General features: G+C 45.6%; 1 protein-coding gene across 6 annotated transcripts in view; it reads left to right on the plus strand.

The window, feature by feature from the left end:
- CACNB2 (calcium voltage-gated channel auxiliary subunit beta 2) overlaps positions 1-24,761 on the plus strand; it is a 570,712-nt gene that overhangs the window by 530,453 nt on the left and 15,498 nt on the right. For 4 of the 6 annotated variants that reach the window (XM_063921543.1, XM_063921546.1, XM_063921547.1 and 1 more), the window contains 6 exons: positions 415-551; positions 2,160-2,236; positions 4,256-4,389; positions 19,898-19,978; positions 20,793-20,851; positions 21,850-21,959. In XM_063921543.1, coding sequence (XP_063777613.1) covers positions 415-551; positions 2,160-2,236; positions 4,256-4,389; positions 19,898-19,978; positions 20,793-20,851; positions 21,850-21,959 — 598 coding nt within the window. Of the gene's footprint in view, positions 1-414; positions 552-2,159; positions 2,237-4,255; positions 4,390-4,532; positions 4,553-19,897; positions 19,979-20,792; positions 20,852-21,849; positions 21,960-24,761 lie in introns of all 6 variants that reach the window. The other 2 variants (XM_063921545.1, XM_063921548.1) reach the window with 1 other exon arrangement.

Consider the following 24,761-nt stretch of genomic DNA (forward strand, 5'->3'; position numbering starts at 1 on the left):
AAAGCGTTCTGTTGTAATTGCGCTATATTTTGGCCCCGTCCCTATTCAAATATGCTGTATTTGCAGCATTTTGCTGCTTGGGGGCAGGGCATAATGACTCTACTAGTCTGGCCCCGCCCCACCCACCTACCTGCATCTCCTCTCTGGGCTTTTCCAAGAGAGGAAGCTACAGAAGTAGGTAAGTATAAAATATCCAGGCCCATCTGTGGGCCTGTGCCTGCAAAGATGTCATGGCACTAGAACCCTATGTAATATTTTAAGAAAGCACCTCTGGTTATTAGCGACACCATGTACTCTCCAATCAGATGTTTGCTTTCATTTTCCAAACTGTACCAGAAACATGACAGCTAGAATCTGACTAGTTGATCAACTCAATATGAATGAGTTATTTTTTTTTGTTTTTTTTATTTCTAGAAATTTAACAATGACTGGTGGATAGGTCGGTTGGTAAAAGAAGGCTGTGAAATTGGATTTATCCCTAGCCCCGTAAAACTCGAAAACATGAGGCTACAGCATGAACAAAGAGCAAAACAGGGAAAATTCTACACAAGGTATATAAATATTTTACTGTTTCACATCATTTGTTTGTGTCCACGCATAGTGAGCGCAAAAGCAGCCAAGAAGCACAAACTGAAGATGAACAAACACATTCTCCACTGGGCGCAATCTTGTGGTAGAACAGTGGAAGTGTATATATATAAGATACACTTATGCTGGGTACACACTGACATATATATATATATAGCAAACTTGTCCTGTACTATGTGTGTGTATGTGTATATATATAAACCCAAGGGTGCATGTGGGCATTATACACAGGTGCAGCAGTATATACATGTGGGCATTATACACAGGTGCAGCAGTATATATATGTGGGCATTATACACAGGTGCAGCAATATATACAGGTGGAAATTATACACAGGTGCAGCAGTATATATAGGTGGGCATTATACACAGGTGCAGCAGTATATACATGTGGGCATTATACACAGGTGCAGCAGTATATACATGTGGCCATTATACACAGGTGTAGCAGTATATACACGTGGGCATCATACACAGGTTCAGCAGTATATACATGTGGGCATTATACACAGGTGCAGCAGTATATACATGTGGGCATTATACACAGGTGCAGCAGTATATACATGTGTGCATTATACACAGGAGCAGCAGTATATACAGCTGGAAATTTGGTGAATGTTGATCAGAGATGTGAGGGAAAGATAGGCAGGGAGGGGGGGGGGGGGGGGCACTGCCTCACCTGTCACAGACTTTTTACTCCAGAGTTTTGACTATAAAAATTATTACATTAATACAAAGAAGATATTTTCTAATATATTCTTTGTATTTTTTTTTTATATAATTGTTATAGTCAGCTGCAATTATATATAATGTAACAATGTCAGCATTTATGATAAAGATTTATAAATATAAGGGATTAATAACCAAAATGTGTCCTCCCAATAAACAAGAATAAATACATTTATATGGACTATGATATATTTGGGGGAGTCGTTTAATAAAAGTTACCTGAAAATATGTTATATATTATATTGCCACATATTCTATCACTCTGTGAAAGTGTGCCTGGCATGGGTTAAGCATTAGCTGTATATATCTACTTGGCTTGAACCAATGTAAGATACACTTATGCTGGGTACACACTGACAGATATACATGCAGATCAATTGATCTGCAGATATATCTATGGACGGATCGGGCAGTGTGTTGAGCATACACACTGCCCGATCCGTCGGGGACTGACGTCCTGAACTGGGCGGGCGTGTACACACGCCCGCCCATTTCAGCTGTCAATCACTGCCGGCAGCTTGTGAACGGGCGGTCAGTAGATATATTGGCCGTCGGCTGTGCTGCAGGGCCGACGCGATATGTCTGTGAACGATGGAGTTCACAGACATATCGCCCGTACACACTGGCCAACAGACCCGTGATATATCGGCCGTTCAATAGAACGCCTGATATATCGGCCAGTGTGTACGGATACTGGATCTGCTGCTGAGGTAATGAAATACTGAAAGTTATTTTTATACTTTTCAAACAATTGAATTCCCCCCTTGGAGTCAAGTAGACGAAAGTCTGTGCTCAGAACACAAGTCTGGGAAATAACTGTTTTTCTCTTATTCTGTGTTCCAGTAAAACTGGGGCAAACTCCTCTTCCAGTTTGGGTGATGTGGTACCTAGCTCTAGAAGATCAACTCCACCATCGTCTGGTAAGTGGTGATTATCTCCATTGTTCTAGTACCTTTATAAAAGGCAAAAAAACAGTTACGTTTAATTAAACATGCTGATTATGTGACATGTATCCACTCTCATGAGAGATTGTGGATGAACCGATGTCCATTCTCTTGGTACTTTATGCTTTCCAGGCATTCGGCACATTGGCAGAGGCGCCTGATTGGGTGGTTTCGGTAGGCATGAAATTGCCATTTGTGAAGCAGGCTGATTGCTGGGATTATATATTCCTAAATCACTTGCATTCATATATTCTGCCTCCCTGTGGCTAGAATGTTACATTACAGGTTTGTTTTTTTTTACAACAGCATACTTCACGATTTATGCCTGGAGCTGTTTAATCTTTAAAAAAATATATTATACTGGAGTCACAATATAGTGCACTAGTCATTATGACTTGCATCATTTAGTAGGCCAACAAAAAATACAATTTCTAGTTTATTTTTCTATGTTTTAATATGCTTATGGGTTTTTTTTTACACTCCCTCTCTACAAAGTCACATCTGCCAGACTGAATGTATTACAGGTTGAGTATCCCATATCCAAATATTCCGAAATACGTAATATTCCGAAATACGGACTTTTTTGAGTGAGAGTGAGACAGTGAAACCTTTGTTTTCTGATGGCTCAATGTACACAAACTTTTTTTAATGCACAAAGTTATAAAAAATATTGGCTAAAATGACCTTCAGGCTGTGTGTATAAGGTGTATATGAAACATAAATGTATTCTGTGCTTAGACTTAGGTCCCATCACCATGATATCTCATTATGGTATGCAATTATTCCAAAATACGGAAAAATCCCATATCCAAAATACCTCTGGTCCCAAGCATTTTGGATAAGGGATACTCAACCTGTATTCACTTTTGCAACATTTCGCTAAGTATCCTGGTAGCAACATAATGTTAATGTATTATTTGCATATGCCTACTTAGTCATACTCAAATAAAACACATATTCAAAGGTCATTTACTGAATGTGTCTTATTTTTCTTGAAGTTGATATTCACTCCTCGTAGTATAATGTTTGAGTTAAATAATTACAGATTAATCTAAAACAGTGGTGGGCATCCTGCTTCTCTCCAGCTGTTGTAGAACTCCAAGTCCTACAATATCCTGACCACCTTTGAGATTACATATTCAACTCACTATGGACAGGATGTACTAAGCATCACATCCGCCATGCGATACATGCCACCACTTATTTGGTACATATCGGCATTAATAACGCCAGTATGTATTAGAAATGCAATTAAAATCGCAAAGGACATCTCTCCTGATAAGAGCAATACAAGGGCTTACGGGTTTAGACTTGGGAGCCCATCAACGCATGCGCAGAGTGACGTGGCTGCCGCAGGGGGTTCCAGGAGGGATCTGATTGGACTCCTCTGAGGGGGAAATGAGGAAAAGAAGCTCATAGGCTTCTCATGGGTAATGGCACATAAGGATCTGTAAAGCAGTTTATTTTTAAAAATATATAACTTATATTTTGTTACCTTATGGGCACTTCAGGCGTAAAGAACTGAATCTTCTTATAAAATAATATTTAAAGTGGAGCTTTGTTTTTCACAGTAGAGGCAGCCATCTTGTGGGCAGAACCTGAGCAGCAATTTGCCAGGAACCAGTGACATCACTGAGGCATTGTCTGATTAATATTTAGTGAGGTGTGTGTAATATTCATGAGGTGCAGGTTCTTAGTGAATTGGTAAGCTATACTCATGAATATTAATTATGCCTACAGAATTAATGCTTTCACTGTGGAGAGGTACCAGGCCCACTCAAATTAGAGTGGCTGAGAAATTCATTAGATTTTTATGTGAATTATAATTCTATATAATTATTATATGTTTTGTTTTTGTTTTTTTGTTTATTAATGATAAACATCTTGAATTAACCTTTCTTCAGGTGTTCCTTCCCGTGTAATATTTAGTGTAACTGCAATTCCATGTCTTCTTCATTTCCACCTGATAATTGTGCATCATTTGTCTGTATATAGCTATAGACTTAGATGCCACTGGCTTAGAGGCAGAAGAGATTGACATTCCAGCCAACCATCGCTCCCCTAAACCCAGTGTAAACAGTGTAACATCACCCCACTCCAAAGAGAAAAGAATGCCCTTTTTTAAGAAGGTAACCAGCTCCAAATGGACGCATGTCATCCGCACAGCTGCTCCTGTTCACGTCGCGAGTCCTGTTAAACGTCCGTGTCTTTCGATATGTCAATAACATGCATGCCTTTGTTGTTCTTTGTTTCTCTTTCATGCTGCTTGTAGCTAAACAGAAGCAAAAATCGGTAAGTGCACTTGACGTCAACGTAGAGTTTACCTTGCCACCGGCATCATAACATTAAGGCGCACTAGTGGCCTACACACTGTGAAAACTGCTATTTTGTGAGGTACTGTGGAAACTGGGGCAAATGGCCGTCTCCACACTGTGTTCATCGGTGGGGCCTACCTGAGGATTGCAGTTTATGCCCAATACAGTATGGACAACCCATTCTTACCCAGCCTTCACCCTGGCTCTAATGTATATCAAGTAGGAGCCCACTTTGGAACTGCTCTTATCAATGGAGAACTCTCTCCATCCACACGGCTTCAGTTAATCTCTGTTAAAGTGCTACGGATGGTGTGTAGTATAGTTATGGAAACAGGGACCAATGAGGACTCCTGCTGCAGGGTCACAAACATCTATTGTAGAATACTGATTGATTTACAAGGATGTTTTTCAAAAAGTGGGCGAACTGTTTAGCTTCCATTGAAGGACATCTGTAGGCTGTTACCAGCTGACAGCACCATCTCCTTACACATAGGAACAAACGGTCCTGGCACCTGAGCTAAGTGTTCATATTACTCCATATACAACGTTAGGTAGAGTCAGACTGGTCAGACCAAGAACCAGCATGGGGATCCGAGACAAATCATGATCTGGTTCACCAACATGAAAGGGCACAGTGAATATGAACACATTCATATACATTTCTCCAACGTCCTAGAGGATGCTGGGACTCCGTAAGGAACATGGAGAATAGACGGGCTCCGCAGGAGACATGGGCACTTTAAGAAAGACTTTGGACTCTGGGTGTGCACTGGCTCCTCCCTCTATGCCCCTCCTCCAGACCTCAGTTTTAGACTGTGCCCAGAGGAGGATGGGTGCACTGCAGGGAGCTCTCCTGAGTTTCCTGCTTAGAAAGCATTTTTGTTAGGATTTTTTCTCTTTTTCAGGGAGCACTGCTGGCAACAGGCTCCCTGCATCGAGGGACTGAGGAGAGAGGAGCAGACCTACTCAAATGATAGACTCTGCTTCCTCGGCTACTGGACACCATTAGCTCCAGAGGGAGTGAACACAGGTTCGTCCTGGGCGTTCACCCCAGAGCCGCGCCGCCGTTCTCCTTACAGAGCCAGAAGAAACGAAGACAGAAGATGTCTAAGGCATCAGAAGCCTTCGGTGCTTCACTGAGCTGTGCGTCATTGCTCCCATACACCTCACACACCCCGGTCACTGTAAGGGTGCGGGCGCAGGGGGTGCGCCCTGGGCAGCAATAAAACACCTCTCCTATGGCAAAAGTCTATATACATGTACAGGTGGGCACTGTACATGTATATAAAAGAGCCCCCGACATTTTTTTGTAAGTTTGAGCGGGACAGAAGCCCGCCGCCGAGGGGGCGGGGCTTCTCCCTCAGCACTCACCAGCGCCATTTTCTCTCCACAGCACCGCTGAGAGGAAGCTCCCCGGACTCTCCCCTGCTTGACACACGGTGAAAGGGGGTTTTTAGAGGGGGGGCACATTATTGGCATTTATACATTAAGCAGCGCTACTGGGTAAACATTCTGTGTTTTTCTCCAGGGTTATATAGCGCTGGGGTGTGTGCTGGCATACTCTCTCTGTCTCTCCAAGGGGCCTCAGGGGAACCTGTCTTCAGAAAAGAGATTCCCGGTGTGTGTGAAGTGTCGGTACGTGTGTGTCGACATGTTTGACGAGGAAGGCTCACCTAAGGAGGAGGGGGAGTGCATGATTGTTAGGTCGCCGTCGGCAACGCCGACACCGGACTGGGTGGATATGTGGAACGTCTTGAATGCAAATGTAAATTTACTGCATAAAAGATTAGACAAGGCTGAAGCTAGGGATCAGTCAGGTAGTCAGACCATGCCTGTCCCTGTGGCACCAGGATCTTTGGGGTCTCAGAAACGCACCATATCCCAGATCACTGACACAGATACCGACACAGATACTGACTCTAGTGTCTACTATGAGGATGCAAAATTACATGATTATTGCCATTAAAGAGGTTTTGCATATCACTGAGGAACCCCCTGTCCCTGACACGAGGGTTCACATGTATAAAGGGAAAAAGCCTGAGGTCACTTTTCCGTCCTCATTTGAGCTAAGCGACTTGTGCGAAAAGGCTTGGGAATCTCCAGATAGGAGACTACAAGTTCCCAAAAGGATTCTTATGGCGTATCCCTTTCCACAAAAGGACAGGATACGATGGGAATCTTCGCCTAAGGTAGACAAGGCGCTGACACGCTTATCCAAGAAGGTGGCACTGCCTTCTCAGGATACAGCTTCCCTCAAGGATCCTGCTGATCGTAAGCAGGAGGTTACCATGAAGCACATTTACACACATTCCGGTACTATCGTTAGACCGGCTATGGCATCGGCCTGGGTTTGTAGTGCTGTCGCAGCATGGACAGATTCCTTATCTACGGAATTTGACACCCTAGATAAGGATACCATTCTAATGACCCTAGAGCATATCAAAGATGCTGCTTTATATATGAGGGATGCTCAAAGAGACATTTGTTTACTAAGCTCCAGAATAAATGTTATGTCTATTTCTGCTAGGCGACTCTTGTGGACCCGACAGTGGACGGGGGATGCCGACTCAAAGCAGCATATGGAGTCGTTGCCTTACAAGGGGGAGGAGTTGTTTGGAGACGGCCTCTCGGACCTTGTCTCTACTGCTACGGCCGGTAAATCGAATTTCTTACCTTATGTCCCCCCGCAGCATACTAAAAAGGCACCTCATTATCAAATGCAGTCCTTTCGTTCCAATAAAAGCAAGAAGGTACGGGGATCGTCCTTCCTTGCCAGAGGAAAAGGCAAGGGAAAAAAGCTGCATGCAGCTAGTTCCCAGGAGCAGAGGTCCTCCCCTACATCTGCAAAGTCCACCGCATGACGCTGGGGCTTCCCGGGGGGAGTCAGCTCAAGTGGGGGCACGTCTTCTATTTTTTAGCCAGGTCTGGGTTCACTCACAGGTGGATCCCTGGGCTATAGAGATTGTTTCTCAGGGATACAGGCTAGAATTCGAAGACGTGCCTCCTCGCCGGTTTTTAAAATTGACTCTGCCAGCTTCCCCGTCAGAGAGGGAGTTAGTGTTGACTGCAATTCAAAAATTGTATCTTCAACAGGTGATAGTCAAAGTTCCTCTTCTCCAGCAAGGAAAAGAGTATTACTCAACCCTGTTTGTGGTCCCGAAACCGGACGGTTCGGTCAGGCCCATTTTGAATCTAAAATCCCTGAACTTGTACTTGAAAAAGTTCAAGTTCAAGATGGAATGGCTCAGAGCGGTCATCGCCAGCCTGGAGGGGGGGGGGGGGGGGGGGGGTGGATTGGATGGTGTACCTGAACATAAAGGATGCATACCTTCATGTTCCGATTTTCCCTCCTCACCAAGCGTTCCTGAGATTTGCAGTACAGGACTGTCATTACCAATTTCAGACGTTGCCGTTTGGGCTTTCCACAGCCCCGAGAATTTTCACCAAGGTAATGGCGGAAATGATGGTGCTCCTGCGCAAGCAGGGTGTCACAGTTATCCCATACTTGGACGATCTCCTCATAAAGGCGAGATCTCGGGAGAAGTTGTTGGACAGCGTGTCGCTGTCGGTGAATATGTTGCAGAGGCACGGCTGGATTCTCAATATACCGAAGTCCCAGCTAGTCCCTACAACGCGTCTGACCTTTTTGGGCCTGATTCTAGACACAGACCAGAAAAAGGTTTTTCTTCCGATGGAAAAGGCTTAGGAGCTCATAGCCCTGGTCAGGAACCTATTAAAGCTAAAAAAGGTTTCAGTGCATCACTGCACGCGTGTCCTGGGGAAGATGGTGGCATCATACGAGGCCATCCCCTTCGGAAGGTTCCATGCGAGGACCTTTCAATGGGATCTACTGGACAAATGATCCGGGTCCTGTTTACAAATGCATCAGAGGATCACCCTGTCTCCCAGAGCCAGGGTATCGCTCCTTTGGTGGCTCCACAGTGCTCACCTCCTAGAAGGCCGCAGGTTCGGAATTCAGGACTGGATCCTGGTGACCACGGACGCAAGCCTCCGAGGTTGGGGAGCGGTCACACTGGGAAGAAATTTCCAAGGTCTCTGGTCAAATCTAGAGACTGGTCTCCACATCAATGTCCTGGAGTTGAGGGCCATATACAACGTCCTACGCCAAGCGGAGGCATTGCTTCGGGACAAACCGGTTCTGATTCAGTCAGACAATGTCACAGCAGTGGCTCATGTAAACCGCCAAGGCGGCACAAGGAGCAGAGTGGCCATGGCAGAAGCGACCAGGATTCTTCGCTGGGCAGAAGGCCTTGTAAGCGCCCTATCAGCAGTATTCATCCCGGGGGTGGACAACTGGGAAGCGTACTTCCTCAGCAGACACGACCTGCATCCGGGAGAGTGGGGACTTAATCAAGAAGTCTTCGCACAGATCGTGGGTCGGTGGGGACTGCCTCAGATAGACATGATGGCGTCCCGTCTCAACAAAAAGCTAAAGCGGTATTGCGCCAGGTCAAGAGACCCTCAGGCGGTAGCGGTGGACGCTCTAGTGACACCTTGGGTGTTCAGATCGGTCTATGTGTTCCCTCCTCTACCTCTCATACCCAAGGTGTTGAGAATAATAAGACTGAGAAGAGTCAGAACAATCCTCATTGTTCCAGATTGGCCACGAAGGACTTGTTATCCGGATCTGCAAGAGTTGCTCACAGAAGATCCGTGGCCTCTTCCTCTAAGACAGGACCTGCTGCAGCAGGGGCCCTGTCTGTTCCAAGACTTACCGCGGCTGCGTTTGATGGCATGGCGGTTGAACGCCGGATCCTAGCGAAAAAAGGTATTCCGGAGGAGGTCATTCCTACCCTGATCAAGGCTAGGAAGGATGTGACATCGAAACATTATCACCGTATATGGAGAAAATATGTTTCTTGGTGTGAGGCCAAGACTGCTCCTACGGAGGAGTTCCATTTGGGTCGTCTGCTTCACTTCCTGCAAACAGGAGTGAATTTGGGCCTAAAATTAGGGTCCATAAAGGTCCAAATTACGGCCTTATCCATTTTCTTTCAAAAAGAATTGGCTTCTCTTCCTGAAGTACAGACATTCGTGAAGGGGGTGCTGCATATTCAGCCTCCTTTTGTACCTCCGGTGACGCCGTGGGATCTTAATGTGGTATTAAGTTTCCTCAAGTCACCTTGGTTTGAACCACTCAAAACAGTGGAGTTGAAATATCTCACTTGGAAAGTGGTCATGTTGTTGGCCTTGGCTTCTGCGAGGCGTGTTTCGGAATTAGCGGCTTAAAAAAGCCCCTATCTGGTTTTCCACGTGGATAGGGCAGAATTGAGGACTCGTCCTCAATTTCTGCCAAAAGTGGTCTCTTCTTTTCATATGAATCAACCTATTGTCGTGCCTGTGGCTACGCGTGACTTGGAGGATTCCGAGTCCCTTGATGTGGTCAGGGCTTTGAAGATTTATGTGGCCAGAACAGCGAGGGTCAGGAAGACTGAAGCGCTGTTTGTTCTGTATGCAGCCAACAAGGTTGGCGCGCCTGCTTCATAGCAGACTATTGCTCGCTGGATCTGTAACACGATTCAGCAGGCACATTCTACGGCAGGATTGCCATTGCCTAAATCGGTTAAGGCCCATTCCACTAGGAAGGTGGGCTCTTCTTGGGCGGCTGCCCGAGGGGTCTCGGCATTACAGTTGTGCCGAGCAGCTACTTGGTCGGGGTCAAACACCTTTGCAAAGTTCTATAAATTTGATACCCTGGCTGAGGAGGACCTCCTGTTTGCTCAATCGGTGCTGCAGAGTCATCCGCACTCTCCCGCCCGTTTGGGAGCTTTGGTATAATCCCCATGGTCCTTACGGAGTCCCAGCATCCTCTAGGACGTTAGAGAAAATAAGATTTTACACTTACCGGTAAATCTATTTCTCGTAGTCCGTAGAGGATGCTGGGCGCCCGTCCCAAGTGCGGACTTCTTCTGCAATACTTGTATATAGTTATTGCTTACATAAGGGTTATGTTATAGTTTCATCGGTTTAGACCGAGACTATGTTTGTTCATACTGTTAACTGGGTAGTTATCACAAGTTATACGGTGTGATTGGTGTGGCTGGTATGAATCTTGCCCTGGGATTCCCAAAAATCCTTTCCTCGTACTGTCCATCTCCTCTGGGCACAGTTTCTCTAACTGAGGTCTGGAGGAGGGGCATAGAGGGAGGAGCCAGTGCACACCCAGAGTCCAAAGTCTTGCTTAAAGTGCCCATGTCTCCTGCGGAGCCCGTCTATTCCCCATGATCCTTACGGAGTCCCAGCATCCTCTACGGACTACGAGAAATAGATTTACCGGTAAGTGTAAAATCTTATTTTTTTATCGCTTTTTGCACGCAGAATAAATACTGTACTGCAGTGTAAAATGGTTTTACCCAGATGCAAAGTTACTGGCGAGTTACTGGCTTAGCTCCCACCTCAGAATTAGCTCCTCAGTGTTCCCGTTTCTTCCATGTCTTTCTCGTCATATTAAGCTGGGTCCACACGAGGCAGACAGATCGGCCATTCGGCTGGTTCACGGACCTATCTGACAATCGGTAAGTGCATACACATGTACTGATTGTCGGCCCGATGTGCTGTGACTGATGTCACAAATGGGCAGCCTCTGCAGCAAGTGTACGGGCGGTCTGCAGATATATCGGCCATCAGCTGTGCTGCAAAGCCAAAGCAGTATTCTGTGAACAGCGTCGTTCTCAGATATACGGCTGGTACACACCCGCCGACAAGGCCACGATATATCGATCGTTCACATAGCTGTTCAATCATTTGCATCTGCGCATGCACGGAAATGTCTGAAAGCCGCTCTGGCACAGGCATTACACAGAGTGTCCACACAAAGGTCTCGTTGTGATCCATTCAGAGACTTTCAAAAATTTTGGCGGGAAACTGATAGGCATCCTGGGCGGTGATTGGGAGATGGCTACTAGTGTGGGCAAAATGGTCCATTCTGTGGACGTGTTATGGGCATGTCACTGCAAGTGGCTGCGATCCTAGACACACAGCCGCAGCCATAGGAGGCCGGGGTCAGGCGGAAAGACTACACCTGCCATAGGGCTGGTGCAAGTTTTGAAGTTGTGACTGCTGGTGGCAGATAAGGACACGGCAATCAGTATTACAGAGTATAGAGAGAACAAGGAGTTTGTCTTATAGAGGGGATGCGGTCATGATCCCGGCGGACGGGGTCCCGGCGGTCGGACTACCAACAGCGGGATCCCGACCGGCACAATCCCGACATATTCTCCCTCTGTGGGTGTCCACGACACCCACAGAGGGAGAATAAATTAGTGCGCCGAGCGTAGCGAGGCACCGTGCCCGCAGCGTGGCGAGCGCAGCGATCCCGCAAGGGGCTGCATTGCGCTCACCCCCCTGTCGGGATTGTGCCGGTCGGGATCCTGGAGTCGGTATTCCGACCACCGGGATCCCGTCCGGCAGTATCTCGTACTGATCCCCTATAGAGAGTGGGATGTTACACCACTGTAAATGACTATGTGACAGCCTGATTTAGTGCCTCGGAGCTGTCCCCTGCTTATGATGCCAGTGGCACAAGTACACAGACCAGACTAACCCAGTGACGGAATTGCTGCCTATCATTGCTTTGTGTGCTTGAAATACATTTTCTGCTAATGTTATTTGTATGTCTGTCTCCGTTTTCTTTGTGTGTAGTATAAATTATTGCAAGTGTCACCCACGTTAATTGTGTACCTTTAAAAATGATCTAGGAAAAGATTTAAAACAAATAGTTTCATCATTATAGGTGACATTGTGATTCTAAGTACTCAGTCTAATTGGTTTTATTTGTAACATGTAGCATGTTATAGGTCTTAAGACAGTATGCTAAAGCAAGATGGGATAGTGACTATGGATGGATCACTGATTAGGAAATCTAGGTTCCTGCCTACAGCACAGCGCTCACTGAGGGTCCCAGATTACCCTAACTCAGGATTTTCCCAAATCAGTCCTCAAGGCACCCTAACAGTCCAGATTTTAAGAATATCCATGCTTGCGTACAGATGGTATAATCAAACTCTGTGAAGTCCAATTTATGTCACCTGTGCTTATGCATTTCTATCCTGAAAACCTGGACTGTTAAGGTGCCTTGAAGTTTAGGAACCACTGCCCTAAATCATTTTTACTGATTAACAGATGGGTAGAGGGGGCCCAAACCAGTATGTTACCTAGGATCCATTGGTTCTTATTGCAGCCCTGGAAGTGGAAGTGGCAGTGGCGCTTTGATAACCCGAAAGTCTGTTTGTTGCCCATTCCACTGGGGGAGATGTATCAAACTTTAGAGAGAAATAATGTGGTGACATTGTCCATAGCAACCAGTCAGCTCTAGCTATCATTTATCTAGCACAGTAGTTAGGATCTGATTGTGTGCTATGGACATCTACATCTATATATCCATCCAGACAGTTTTTTTAGCTGAACCAATGTATATAAAATTGTCCACTCTCAGATAACTAATAACTATAGACATCACTGAGACACAAGTTACTAGTGAAATGAGGAGCTGTGTTCTCAGTGATGTGTCCTTGATCTCACTGGGTCCTAGTGCCTACATATTCGTGAATGTTCTTTCAGCGCCCTCACAATATGTAAGTAAACACAGTGGGATTGTGGCAGGTTGACTTATAGTGGTAATAGAAGAGTGAGGATTGTAGGGCGACCTCACATACGCAGGATAGGGCCTGCAATGATTGCAGGTAATGACGCTACAGTTTGATTGAAACGTTCTGAATATTTACTAGCCTACATACTGTACATGAGCTACTAGTAACATTAACAAATACGGGTGTGGTTCAATAGATCTACCATAAAAAGAGAGACAGTCAAAAGGTCGACCCCAAAAGGTCGTCAGGGTCAAAAGATCGACATGGAAAAGGTAGACAGTAAAAAAGCCGACAAGTACAAAAGGTTGACGGGGTAAAAAGGTCAATGTGAAATTGGTTGACACAAGTTTTTTGTATCATTTCTCTGACGTCCTAGTGGATGCTGGGAACTCCGTAAGGACCATGGGGAATAGCGGCTCCGCAGGAGACTGGGCACAACTAAAGAAAGCTTTAAGTCACCTGGTGTGCACTGGCTCCTCCCACTATGACCCCCTCCAAGCCTCTGTTAGATTTTGTGCCCGGCCGAGGTTGGATGCACACTAGGGGCTCTCCTGAGCTTCTAGAAAGAAAGTATAGAATTAGGTTTTTTATTTTCAGTGAGACCTGCTGGCAACAGGCTCACTGCATCGAGGGACTAAGGGGAGAAGAAGCGAACTCACCTGCTTGCAGCTAGCTTGGGCTTCTTAGGCTACTGGACATCATTAGCTCCAGAGGGATCGACCGCAGGCCCAGCCTTGGTGTTCGGTCCCGGAGCCGCGCCGCCGTCCCCCTTACAGAGCCAGAAGCAAGAAGAGGTCCGGAAAATCGGCGGCAGAAGACATCAGTCTTCACCAAGGTAGCGCACAGCACTGCAGCTGTGCGCCATTGCTCCTCATACACACTTCACACTCCGGTCACTGAGGGTGCAGGGCGCTTGGGGGGGGCGCCCTGAGCAGCAATAAAAACACCTTGGCTGGCAAAAATACCACAATATATAGCCCCAGAGGCTATATATGTGGTAAATACCCCTGCCAGAATCCAGAAAAAAGCGGGAGAAAAGTCTGCGAAAAAGGGGCGGAGCTATCTCCCTCAGACACACTGGCGCCATTTTCTCTTCACAGTGCAACTGGAAGAAAGCTCCCCAGGCTCTCCCCTGTAGTTTTCAGGCTCAAAGGGTTAAAAAGAAAGGGGGGGCTCTAAATTTAGGCGCAATATTATATATACAAGCAGCTATTGGGGAAATTTCACTCAGTTATAGTGTTAATCCCCACATTATATAGCGCTCTGGTGTGTGCTGGCATACTCTCTCTCTGTCTCCCCAAAGGGCTTTGTGGGGTCCTGTCCTCAGTCAGAGCATTCCCTGTGTGTGTGCGGTGTGTCGGTACGGCTGTGTCGACATGTTTAATGAGGAGGCTTATATGGTGACGGAGCAGATGCCGATAAATGTGATGTCGCCCCCTGTGGGGCCGACACCAGAGTGGATGGTTAGGTGAAAGGTATTAACCGACAGTGTCAACTCCTTACATAAAAGGGTGGATGACGTAACAGCTGTGGGACAGCCGGCTTCTCAGTCCGCGCCTGCCCAGGCGTCTCAAAGGCCATCAGGGGCTCAAAAACGCCCGCTCACTCAGATGGCAGACACAGATGTCGACACGGAGTCTGACTCCAGTGTCGACAAGGTTGAGACATATACACAATCCACTAGGAACATCCGTGACTTGATCCCGGCAATAAAAAAAAAAAATGTGTTACACATTTCTGACATTAACCCTCTAAAAATGGGTTTTTATGTTGGGGAGAAAAAGCAGGCAGTGTTTTGTTCCCCCATCAGATGAATGAATGAAGTGTGTGAAAAGCGTGGGTTCCCCCCGATAAGAAACTGGTAATTTCTAAAAAGTTACTGAGGGCGTACCCTTTCCCGCCAGTGGATAAGTTACGCTGGGAGATATCCCCTAGGGTGGATAAGGCGCTCACACGGTTGTCAAAAAAGGTGGCACTGCCGTTTTAGGAACGGCCACTTTGAAGGTACCTGTTGATAAAAAGCAGGAGGCTATCCTGAAGTCTGTATTTACACACTCAGGTACTAGACTGAGACCTGCAGATCGTGCTGCTGCAGCGTGGTCGGTGACCCTGTCAAACATGAGAACATATTAAAGACGTCGTCTTATATATGAGGGATGCACAGAGCCATATTTTGCCGGCTGGCATCCAAAATGAATGTAATGTCCATTCTGTCAGGAGGGTATTAGAGACCTGTCACTGGACAGGTGATGCTGACTTAAAAGGCGCATAGAGATTCTGCCTTATAAGGGTGAGGAATTATTTGGGGATGGTCTCTGGGACCTCGTATCCACAGCAACAGCTGGGAAGAAATATTTTTACCTCAGGTTTCCTCACAGACTAAGAAAGCACTGTATTATCAGGTACAGTCCTTTCGGCTTCAGAAAAGCAAGCGGATCAAAGGCGCTTCCTTTCTGTACAGAGACATGGGAAGAGGGAAAAAGCTGCACCAGTCAGCCTGTTCCCAGAATCAAAATTCTTCTCTCGCTTCCTCTGAGTCCACAGCATGACGCGGGGGCTCCACAGGTGTAGCCAGGTACGGTGGGGGGCCGTCTCAAAAATTTCAGCGAGCAGTGGGCTCGCTCACAGGTGGATCCCTGTTTCATTCAAGTAGTATTTCAGGGGTACAAGCTGGAATTCGAGATGTCTCCCCCCCGCCATTTCCTCAAATATGCCTTGCCGACAACTCCCTCAGGCAGGGAGGCTGCGCTAGAGGCAATTAATAAGCTGTATTCCCAGCAGGTAATACTCAAGGTGCCCCTACTTCAACAAGGACGGGGTTACTATTCCACACGGTTTGGGGTACCGAAACCGCATGGTTCGGTGTGACCCATTTTATATTTAAAATCCTTGAACACATACATAAAAAAATTCAAGTTCAAGATGGAATCGCTCAGGGCGGTTATTGCAAGCCTGGACGAGGGGGATTACATGGGATCCCGGGACATCAAGGATGCTTACCTGCATGTCCCCATTTACCATCCTCGCCAGGAGTACCTCAGATTTGTGGTACAGGATTACCATTACCAAGTCCAGACACTGCCGTTTGGACTGTACATGGCACCGAGGGTGTTTACCAAGGTAATGGCCGAAATGATGATACTCCTTCGAAAAAAGGGAGTTTTAATTATCCCGTACTTGGACAATCTCCTTATAAGGGCAAGGTCCAAGGAGCAGTTGCTAGTCGGGGTAGCACTATTTTGGAAAGTGCTACAACAGCACGGTTGGATTCTAAACAGTCCAAAGTCACAGCTGGTTCCTACGACACGTCTACTGTTCCTGGGGATGGTTCTGGACACAGAACAGAAATAAGTGTTTCTCCCGGAGGAGAAAGCCAAGGAGCTGTCATCTCTAGTCAGAGACCTCCTGAAGCCAAAACAGGTATCGGTGCATCATTGCACGCGAGTCCTGGGAAAAATGGTAGCTTCCTACGAAGCAATCCCATTCGGTAGGTTCCATGCAAGAACTTTTCGGTGGGACCTGTTGGACAAGTGGTCCGGATCACATCTTCAGATGCATCGGCTGATAACCCTGTCTTCAAGGACCAGGGTATCTCTACTGTGGTGGCTGCAGAGTGCCCATCTTCAAGAGGGCCGCAGGTTCGGCATACAGGACTAGGTCCTAGTGACCATGGATGCCAGCCTTTGAGGCTGGGGGGCAGTCACACAGGGAAGAAACTTCCAGGGACTTTGGTCAAGTCAGGTGACTTCCCTACACATAAATATTCTGGAACTGAGGGCCATTTACAATGCCCTGAGTCAGGCAAGGCCTCTGCTTCAAAACCAGCCGGTACTGATCCAATCAGGCAACATCACGGCAGTCGCCCATGTAAACCAACGGGGCGGCACAAGAAGCAGGATGGCGATGGCAGAAGCCACAAGGATTCTCCGATGGGCGGAAAATCATGTGTTAACACTGTCAGCAGTGTTCATTCCCGGAGTGGACGACTGGGAAGCAGATCTTCTCAGCAGACTCGACCTCCACCCGGGAGAGTGGGGATTTCATCCAGAAGTCTTCCAAAGGATTGTACACCATTGGGAAAGGCCACAGGTGGACATGATGGCGTCCCGCCTCAACAAAAAGCTATAAAAGATATTGCGCCAGGTCAAGGGACCCTCAGGCGATAGCTGTGGACGCTCTGGTAACACCGTGGGTGTACCAGTCGGTTTATGTGTTCCCCCCTCTGCCTCTCATACAAAAGGTACTGAGAATAATAGGAAGGCGAGGAGTAAGAACGATACTCGTGGTTCCGGATTGGCCAAGAAGAGCTTGGTACCCAGAACTTCAAGAAATTATATCAGAGGACCCATGGCCTCTGCCGCTCAGACAGGATCTGCGGCAGCAGGGGCCCTGTCTGTTCCAAGACTTACCGCGGCTACGTTTTGACGGCATGGCGGTTGAACGCCGGATCCTAAAGGAAAAGGGCATTCCGGAGGAAGTCATTCCTACGCTGATTCAAGCCAGGAAAGATGTAACTGCAAAACATTATCACCACATATGGCGAAAATATGTTGCTTGGTGTGAGGCCAAAAAAGGCCCCAACAGAGGAGTTTCAACTAGGTCGATTTCTGCATTTCCTACAAGCAGGAGTGTCTATGGGCCTAAAATTAGGCTCCATTAAGGTACAGATCTCGGCTCTGTCGATTTTCTTCCAGAAAGAACTAGCTTCAGTACCTGAAGTTCAGACATTGTAAAAGGAGTGCTGCATATTCAGCCCCCGGTTGTGCCTCCAGTGGCACCTTGGGTTCTCAACGTGGTGTTGAGTTTCTTAAAATCACATTGGAGTGAGCCACTAAAAACCGTGGATCTAAAATATCTCACGCGGAAAGTGGTCATGTTATTGGACTTGGCTTCGGCCAGGCGTGTATCAGAATTGGCGGCTTTGTCATATAAAAGTCCTTATCTGATTTTCCATATGGATAGGGCAGAATTGAGGACTCGTCCCCAGTTTCTCCCTAAGGTGGTATCAGCTTTTCACTTGAACCAACCTATTGTAGTGCCTGCGGCTACTAGTGACTTGGAGGATTCCAGGTTACTGGACGTAGTCAGGGCCTTGAAAAATTATGTTTCCAGGATGGCTAGAGTCAGGAGAACTGACTCGCTGTTTATCCTGTATGCACCCAGCAAACTGGGTGCTCCTGCTTCTAAGCAGACTATTGCTCGCTGGATTTGTAGCACAATTCAGCTGGCGCATTCTGCGGCTGGACTACCGCAGCCAAAATCTGTAAAAGCCCATTCCACAAGGAAGGTGGGCTCATCTTGGGCAGCTGCCCGAGGGGTCTCGGCTTTCCAACTTTGCCGAGCTGCAACTTGGTCAGGGGCAAACACGTTTGCTAAATTCTACAAAATTGATACCCTGGCTGAGGAGGACCTGGAGTTCTCTCATTCGGTGCTGCAGAGTCATCCGCACTCTCCCGCCCGTTTGGGAGCTTTGGTATAATCCCCATGGTCCTTACGGAGTTCCCAGCATCCACTAGGACGTCAGAGAAAATACGATTTTACTCACCGGTAAATCTATTTCTCGTAGTCCGTAGTGGATGCTGGGCGCCCATCCCAAGTGCGGATTGTCTGCAATACTTGTATATAGTTATTGCCTAACTAAAGGGTTATTGTTGAGCCATCTGTTGAGGCTCAGTTATATTCATACTATTAACTGGGTATAGTATCACGAGTTATACGGTGTGATTGGTGTGGCTGGTATGAGTCTTACCCGGGATTCAAAATCCTTCCTTATTATGTCAGCTCGTCCGGGCACAGTGACCGGTGAGTAAAATCTTATTTTTGTATGTTTCACCATATCTGAGCCAAATTAGTGGAAACGCGTTTCGTTTGCCACGTTTCGGGCAAGGTGCCTCGCTCTGCTACCACTGGTTACGAGTTGAAAAATAAATAAACCTGTGTTGACCATATGTGTGTCAACATTTCCCATGGTGTCCTTTTGACCTTACGCACTGTCTACCTTTTACCTGTCGAACTTTTGACCCTGTCGACCTTTTGCATTTGGGGTCGACCTACTGTCTATCTTTTTAAAGTAGATCTGTCAATTGGATACCGACAAATATACATGTAAAAGTTCCAGTTGCTGATCACACCTGAAGAAACTCCTCCATTTATTTTTCAATGGCTGAGAGGCAGAAACCTGACCTTGTGATCATTGATCTCTACGGGGAGACGCAGATGCAGTGGCAGAAAAGGGCCAGGGAAGGTAGAACATGTTCTGGTCTGACATTCACCTTACAGGAATCCACTGTGCACTCTGCACCCACGACACCTCTCCATAGAGACCAATCATCTTAGCTTCCATCCCTCTTACATTCAGCTGTCAAAAACAGAAAGTAAGAGTAGAAATGATTAATACCTTAATATATCATCTTTAGACTTTAGTTAGTACACTTATTCAAATCGATTCACAAATCATTTAATATGTTAATTTGTAGTGTATTTAAAAGTCTATGAATGATTTACCTAAACGTAAGATGATTTTGATGCGGTATGTTACAGTAAAGATTTTATTCTGAAGTTGCTGACCGGATGCTTCCATATTTCTGAGAGTCTATGCCACAGCCCAAGTCGCAGCCTAGTATAACTATATAGCCAGCCAGTCTGCAGTACTGATCACTGTAACAGGTTTATTCAGACTTCTACCTGTTTCACTTTGTTCCATTTCTGCACAGACAGAACACATCCCTCCTTATGATGTAGTGCCTTCTATGAGACCTGTAGTTCTAGTGGGACCTTCTTTAAAAGGATACGAGGTAAGACATAAAGATGAGCATGAAGCAGAAGTCTGCACAATACAATTGTTATAGCACCAATAATAAATGTATCTATTGCAAAAGTCATTTAGTTCCCAGAATATCAGTAGTTCCTTCTTGGCTCCCAAAACCATAAATACACTCATTTTACCATGATGCTCTAAGTCACATAGCCACATTTTTATGTGTAACAAGTACTGTACTTTATATCATGGTATTTTATGGTGTTTTACAGAAGCCTGCAACTCTGCTAGCTTCTATTTTAGTTACACTGTTTAGTTTATTACTTAGGGGGACATTTACTAAGCAGTGATAAGAGTGGAGAAGTGAGCCAGTGGAGAAATTGCCCCATCAACCAATCTGCAGCTCTGTATCATTTTATAGTATGCAAATTATAGATGTTACTTCAGTGCTGATTGGTTGCCATGGGCAACTTCTTCACTGGCTCACTTCTCCGCTCTTATCACTGATTAGTAAATGTCCCCCTAAATCTCTAATTCAAGGGTTCACTATGAAATACCGCTCGTCGGGATGCCGGCGGTCACATGGCCGACACTGGCATCCCAACACTGAAGATCCCGTCATCGGAGGGGGTAAGTATTTTTAAACCACCCCCACCCTAACCTTCCGGGGGTTGGCGGCTTCGGTTAAACACCTCCCCTCCCCCCCATGCCTAAACCTACCCCCCCCCCCCTAGTGCCTTTCCATCCCTGAACACATCACAAATGCAAATTCCATAAATACTCTTTCTCTGTTGTTAGTAACAACCTTGTCTGATATCATATTATTTTTTATTTTATTTTTTTACTTGCAGGTGACGGATATGATGCAAAAAGCATTATTTGACTTTTTAAAACACAGATTTGAAGGACGGTAAGTGCAATCGTGACTTCCGTTTCACATATCTCTGGTGCATTTATTTACATGTTCTGTAGTACAAAGTGGGACAAAACTTTTATATGTTTATATTTATACAATTTAACCTGGATGTTTAATTTATCCAATTTTAATTAATAATAATTCTAGCGACCATGAGTCACATCCACCAAGACTCCGGCACAACCAGCACACGGCTCTCGTGTCGCTATTACTGTCCATTAGGGTGTCTGTGTTTCTTTTCTCCGCACAGAAAAATGTGGGTTGATTGCTGCAGCTGTCACAGCTTTTCTTTCCACTGGTTAATCAACATTCCCCTCTAGATTTGGCATTTCTGCAGTTCTTGAACTGAGTGCTCCTATTCATCTGGAGTACATCAGGTTAGAGGACACGATACATCATTAAAAAAAAGTCTCCTTAAAGTGTACCTGTTGCCTAGGCTACCGTAGGGCAGACATTTTTTAGGTTGAACTAGTATGCAGGTGGTAAATTCAGTAGGCTCTGATGACATCACATCATGCCTCGTTCCTCAATGATTTTACTAGTTTCTAGTGAATTGATGGATTGCATTCCAGTATTGGTTCAACCCATAAAATATTTGTCTCCACTTTGTATTCTGGATCAGTAGAAACCAGGTATAATGAGTTATAGTCCGCTGTCATTATAGAAACACATTATGGGCTCTCTGCATCATTGTAGTAAGATTTGACATTCTGAAAAGCTACATTTACTGTTTGTTTGACATTTGTTTTCCATTCTGCTTCTTGATCTGAACAACTGAATCTCTTGACCATGTCTGTGTGCATTGATTTTCTGCCCTTTGATTGGCTGGTTAGAAATTTCCATTAAAGAGTAGTTATACAGGTGTACTTAATAATATAGCCACTGAGGGTACATTCCACCAAGCTATGAAATATTACCATTGTGTTGCTGTAGTTAAAATTAAGTGCAGTTACCAAAGCTGCTGAACATGAGTGAACATTTATTTCTTCCAGAATATCCATCACACGGGTCACTGCTGACATCTCTCTTGCCAAACGTTCAGTATTAAATAATCCCAGTAAACATGCAATCATAGAAAGATCCAATACACGATCAAGTTTAGGTAAGTGCTGGTCTGCTTCTTCTTCTTTAGTAGAGTTGATCATTAGCACTTTTTAGACAGATAGTCTGTGTATCCACTGTGTTCCTTATGTTTTGTTCTTTCCATTGTACTTTTTTCCTGGTGTTCCCTCTTCCTTTGTAAACTTTTGTTGAAAGGAACCTGTTTCTACATGGTGCAGGCAGCCATTTTCAGAGCTAAACCAAGTTCCATGAGATTGCGGCCTGTCAAGTAAAGTCCACTGAGGTACAAAATTGTTGACCTCATTCTCATAAGTATGTCATACTTGCCTACTCTTCTGCATCGGCTTCTGAAAATGAGCAGTGCTCCCAGACTCCCGGAAGAATAAGCAAGTTTCCCGATGCTAATACGGGCATCATGAAGCTGGGGGAGTGGCCATATTAACTCGATTCAGCTTGAATCAAGTCATTGGCGGCCCAGACCTGCCACTTTACTCGGGAAGTGGGCGGTGTGTGCGCCAGATGATGTATTCGTGCTGAATCGTGGCACCACCCCTCACTTCACATGGCCACCATTATGCAATTGCACCATTACACCCCAGCATCGCCCACTTCTGATGCACCACTCTCCCCACAGTGCAGACCTGGCTGTTTCCTCCCGGTAGGGAAAGCCCAAGGGTCAGCAAATATGAATATTTTTTTCAGTCTAGAAAATGGCTGTTCCCACTGTGAGTATAAGACAGGTCCTATATGACAGGTTCACTTTATGTCTTTGGACATATCTGTAATATTATCCTCTTCCAAGCATATATTATGCCCTATGTTATAGGAAATTCACCTTTCACATTATATTGAATGAAGGATTATCATGTTACCCGACATCTGCACTTTCCATAAATTACTTTTCCATAAAACAGTTGTAAGAACATTTTGTTTCTACCAATCTGCATGCATCAATATATTCCCTGCCTTATAGCCTTTTATAGGGTATTCATGATATTTTGTGTGAGCGTTTCTGAACGTTTATTAACATGTACTTATTATGGCGAGGCATTTATTCAGTACCCCCTAATCTGAGATTATATGTTATGCATTTAAATCATCCTTACCTACTCTGTTGGAAATCCCCTTGGACTGTCATTGTCCACTTCCTAGTGAAATGGTCAGGATAGTTGAGGCAGTGATGTAATTCTCCAGAAACTGTGCCATCATAAGCTGCCCTCTTATCATAGCACCCCACTTGCTTCCCCCTCGGTGGTGATGTGCCTTGGGGCCGTGAATTTAAAACAAAAACAGTTGCCTCAGTTTTGCTTCTCATTTGCTTAAAAAAAAATATTCTTATAAAATTAGGTGAAGGGGAACAGAACATTGCATTTGGTTATATATAATGGAATGGGGTCCTTTCCTCAGAATACTTGGGACTTGAGAGGTCATTTACAAAAGTTCAAAGTGCAGAGCATTTCTGTTAGCAAGAATAGGTACACATTCATAGGTACACTACCTGGGATTGACCCCCAGAAAATCAGATTTCAGCTGCTTTTGTTGGACTCTGGTACCAATTGGAAATGTGCATATTGTGGAAAGAGAGAAAACATTACTTCAGAGTCTTTCTGCGACCATCCATTTCATTATGTTAGCTTTTACATTTTTTCTCTTAAATTCCCGCTCGTGTGTGTCTTTAATGAACCGTGAGAGTGAGGTTTCATCAGGACCTTCTTTAATACACGTAGTGTGCTGGAGTTTTTATAGCACTGGTCGACGTGCACCTAGAAATGTGCTTTTCTGCAATATTTCATCTGGAAAGGATAAAGCAGTGATCCTCAAACTCACTCCTCAGGGCCCAAAACAGGTTTCCAAGTTACCCAGCAGGTGCACAGGTATATGACCAACTGTCACATTTTAAAGGTCCACAGATGACCTGGAAAACATTAACTGTTTTGGGGTCCTGAGGACCGAGATTGAGAATCCTGAGAAACAACCTTTATCTCTGCTACCTTGTAGTCCTCTTGTGTGGAAAAAAAGTCACAGCCAGCAAGGATCATCAATGATGTGGGCAATTCCCACTCCTCATGTCACCATCTGGACACACAAAAGGTGTAATTTGCACAACAGGCAGCCATGTCAAATTGTGGCATTCTCCTCCCCGTTAACTTGCGTAGCAGTGCTCTTCACAGTGACCTAAGGGAAAATTTGAGGAGAGTATCTTGTGTGTTTCCGCACTGTGCATTCTCTGGAACTGGGTGTACGCAAGTACAGGCGATGCGAATTGTGTGCATTGCCGTCAAATCTCTACTAGCAACCAATGAGATGTACAGTATATAGGCTACAATGGGGTATTTTTATGTCGGCAGAGAGTGTTGGCCCAACTGCGGGCTAAGCACAGTTGAACAGAAGCATATATGCATCTGTTTCCAGGCATACCATAGCAGAGCAAGTAATAATGATGACGGGTATCAAAGGATAAGGATGTGGGCGGTTGCACTGCAAAGACGATACAACTCTGCATATTGTCTTATTCATACCCACTTATTCTTATGCACAATGTCGGGGCATCTACGCCCAATTTACGTCCACTGCATCTGCAACCAGGATGCCTAATACCAAATCCCGTCGGACAGCATGGGCAGAAGGCCACAGTATTTGAAATGATACGTAGTCACGCCCCCTAGTGCCGCAGCACGACAGAGCTCCGGTGGACCTACCTTTAGAATCTAAAGACAACATATCTTCTTTCTGTTGCTACCACTGGTTTAGGAGGACTTATGCCACCACCAACCATTCTCAATAGTAACCACCACTGGATACACTATATATTTCTACTTAATGAAATAACCCTGGGCATTAC

This window comes from Pseudophryne corroboree, chromosome 5 (genome assembly GCF_028390025.1).
Source record: "Pseudophryne corroboree isolate aPseCor3 chromosome 5, aPseCor3.hap2, whole genome shotgun sequence".
Classification (NCBI taxonomy): Eukaryota; Metazoa; Chordata; class Amphibia; order Anura; family Myobatrachidae; genus Pseudophryne; species Pseudophryne corroboree.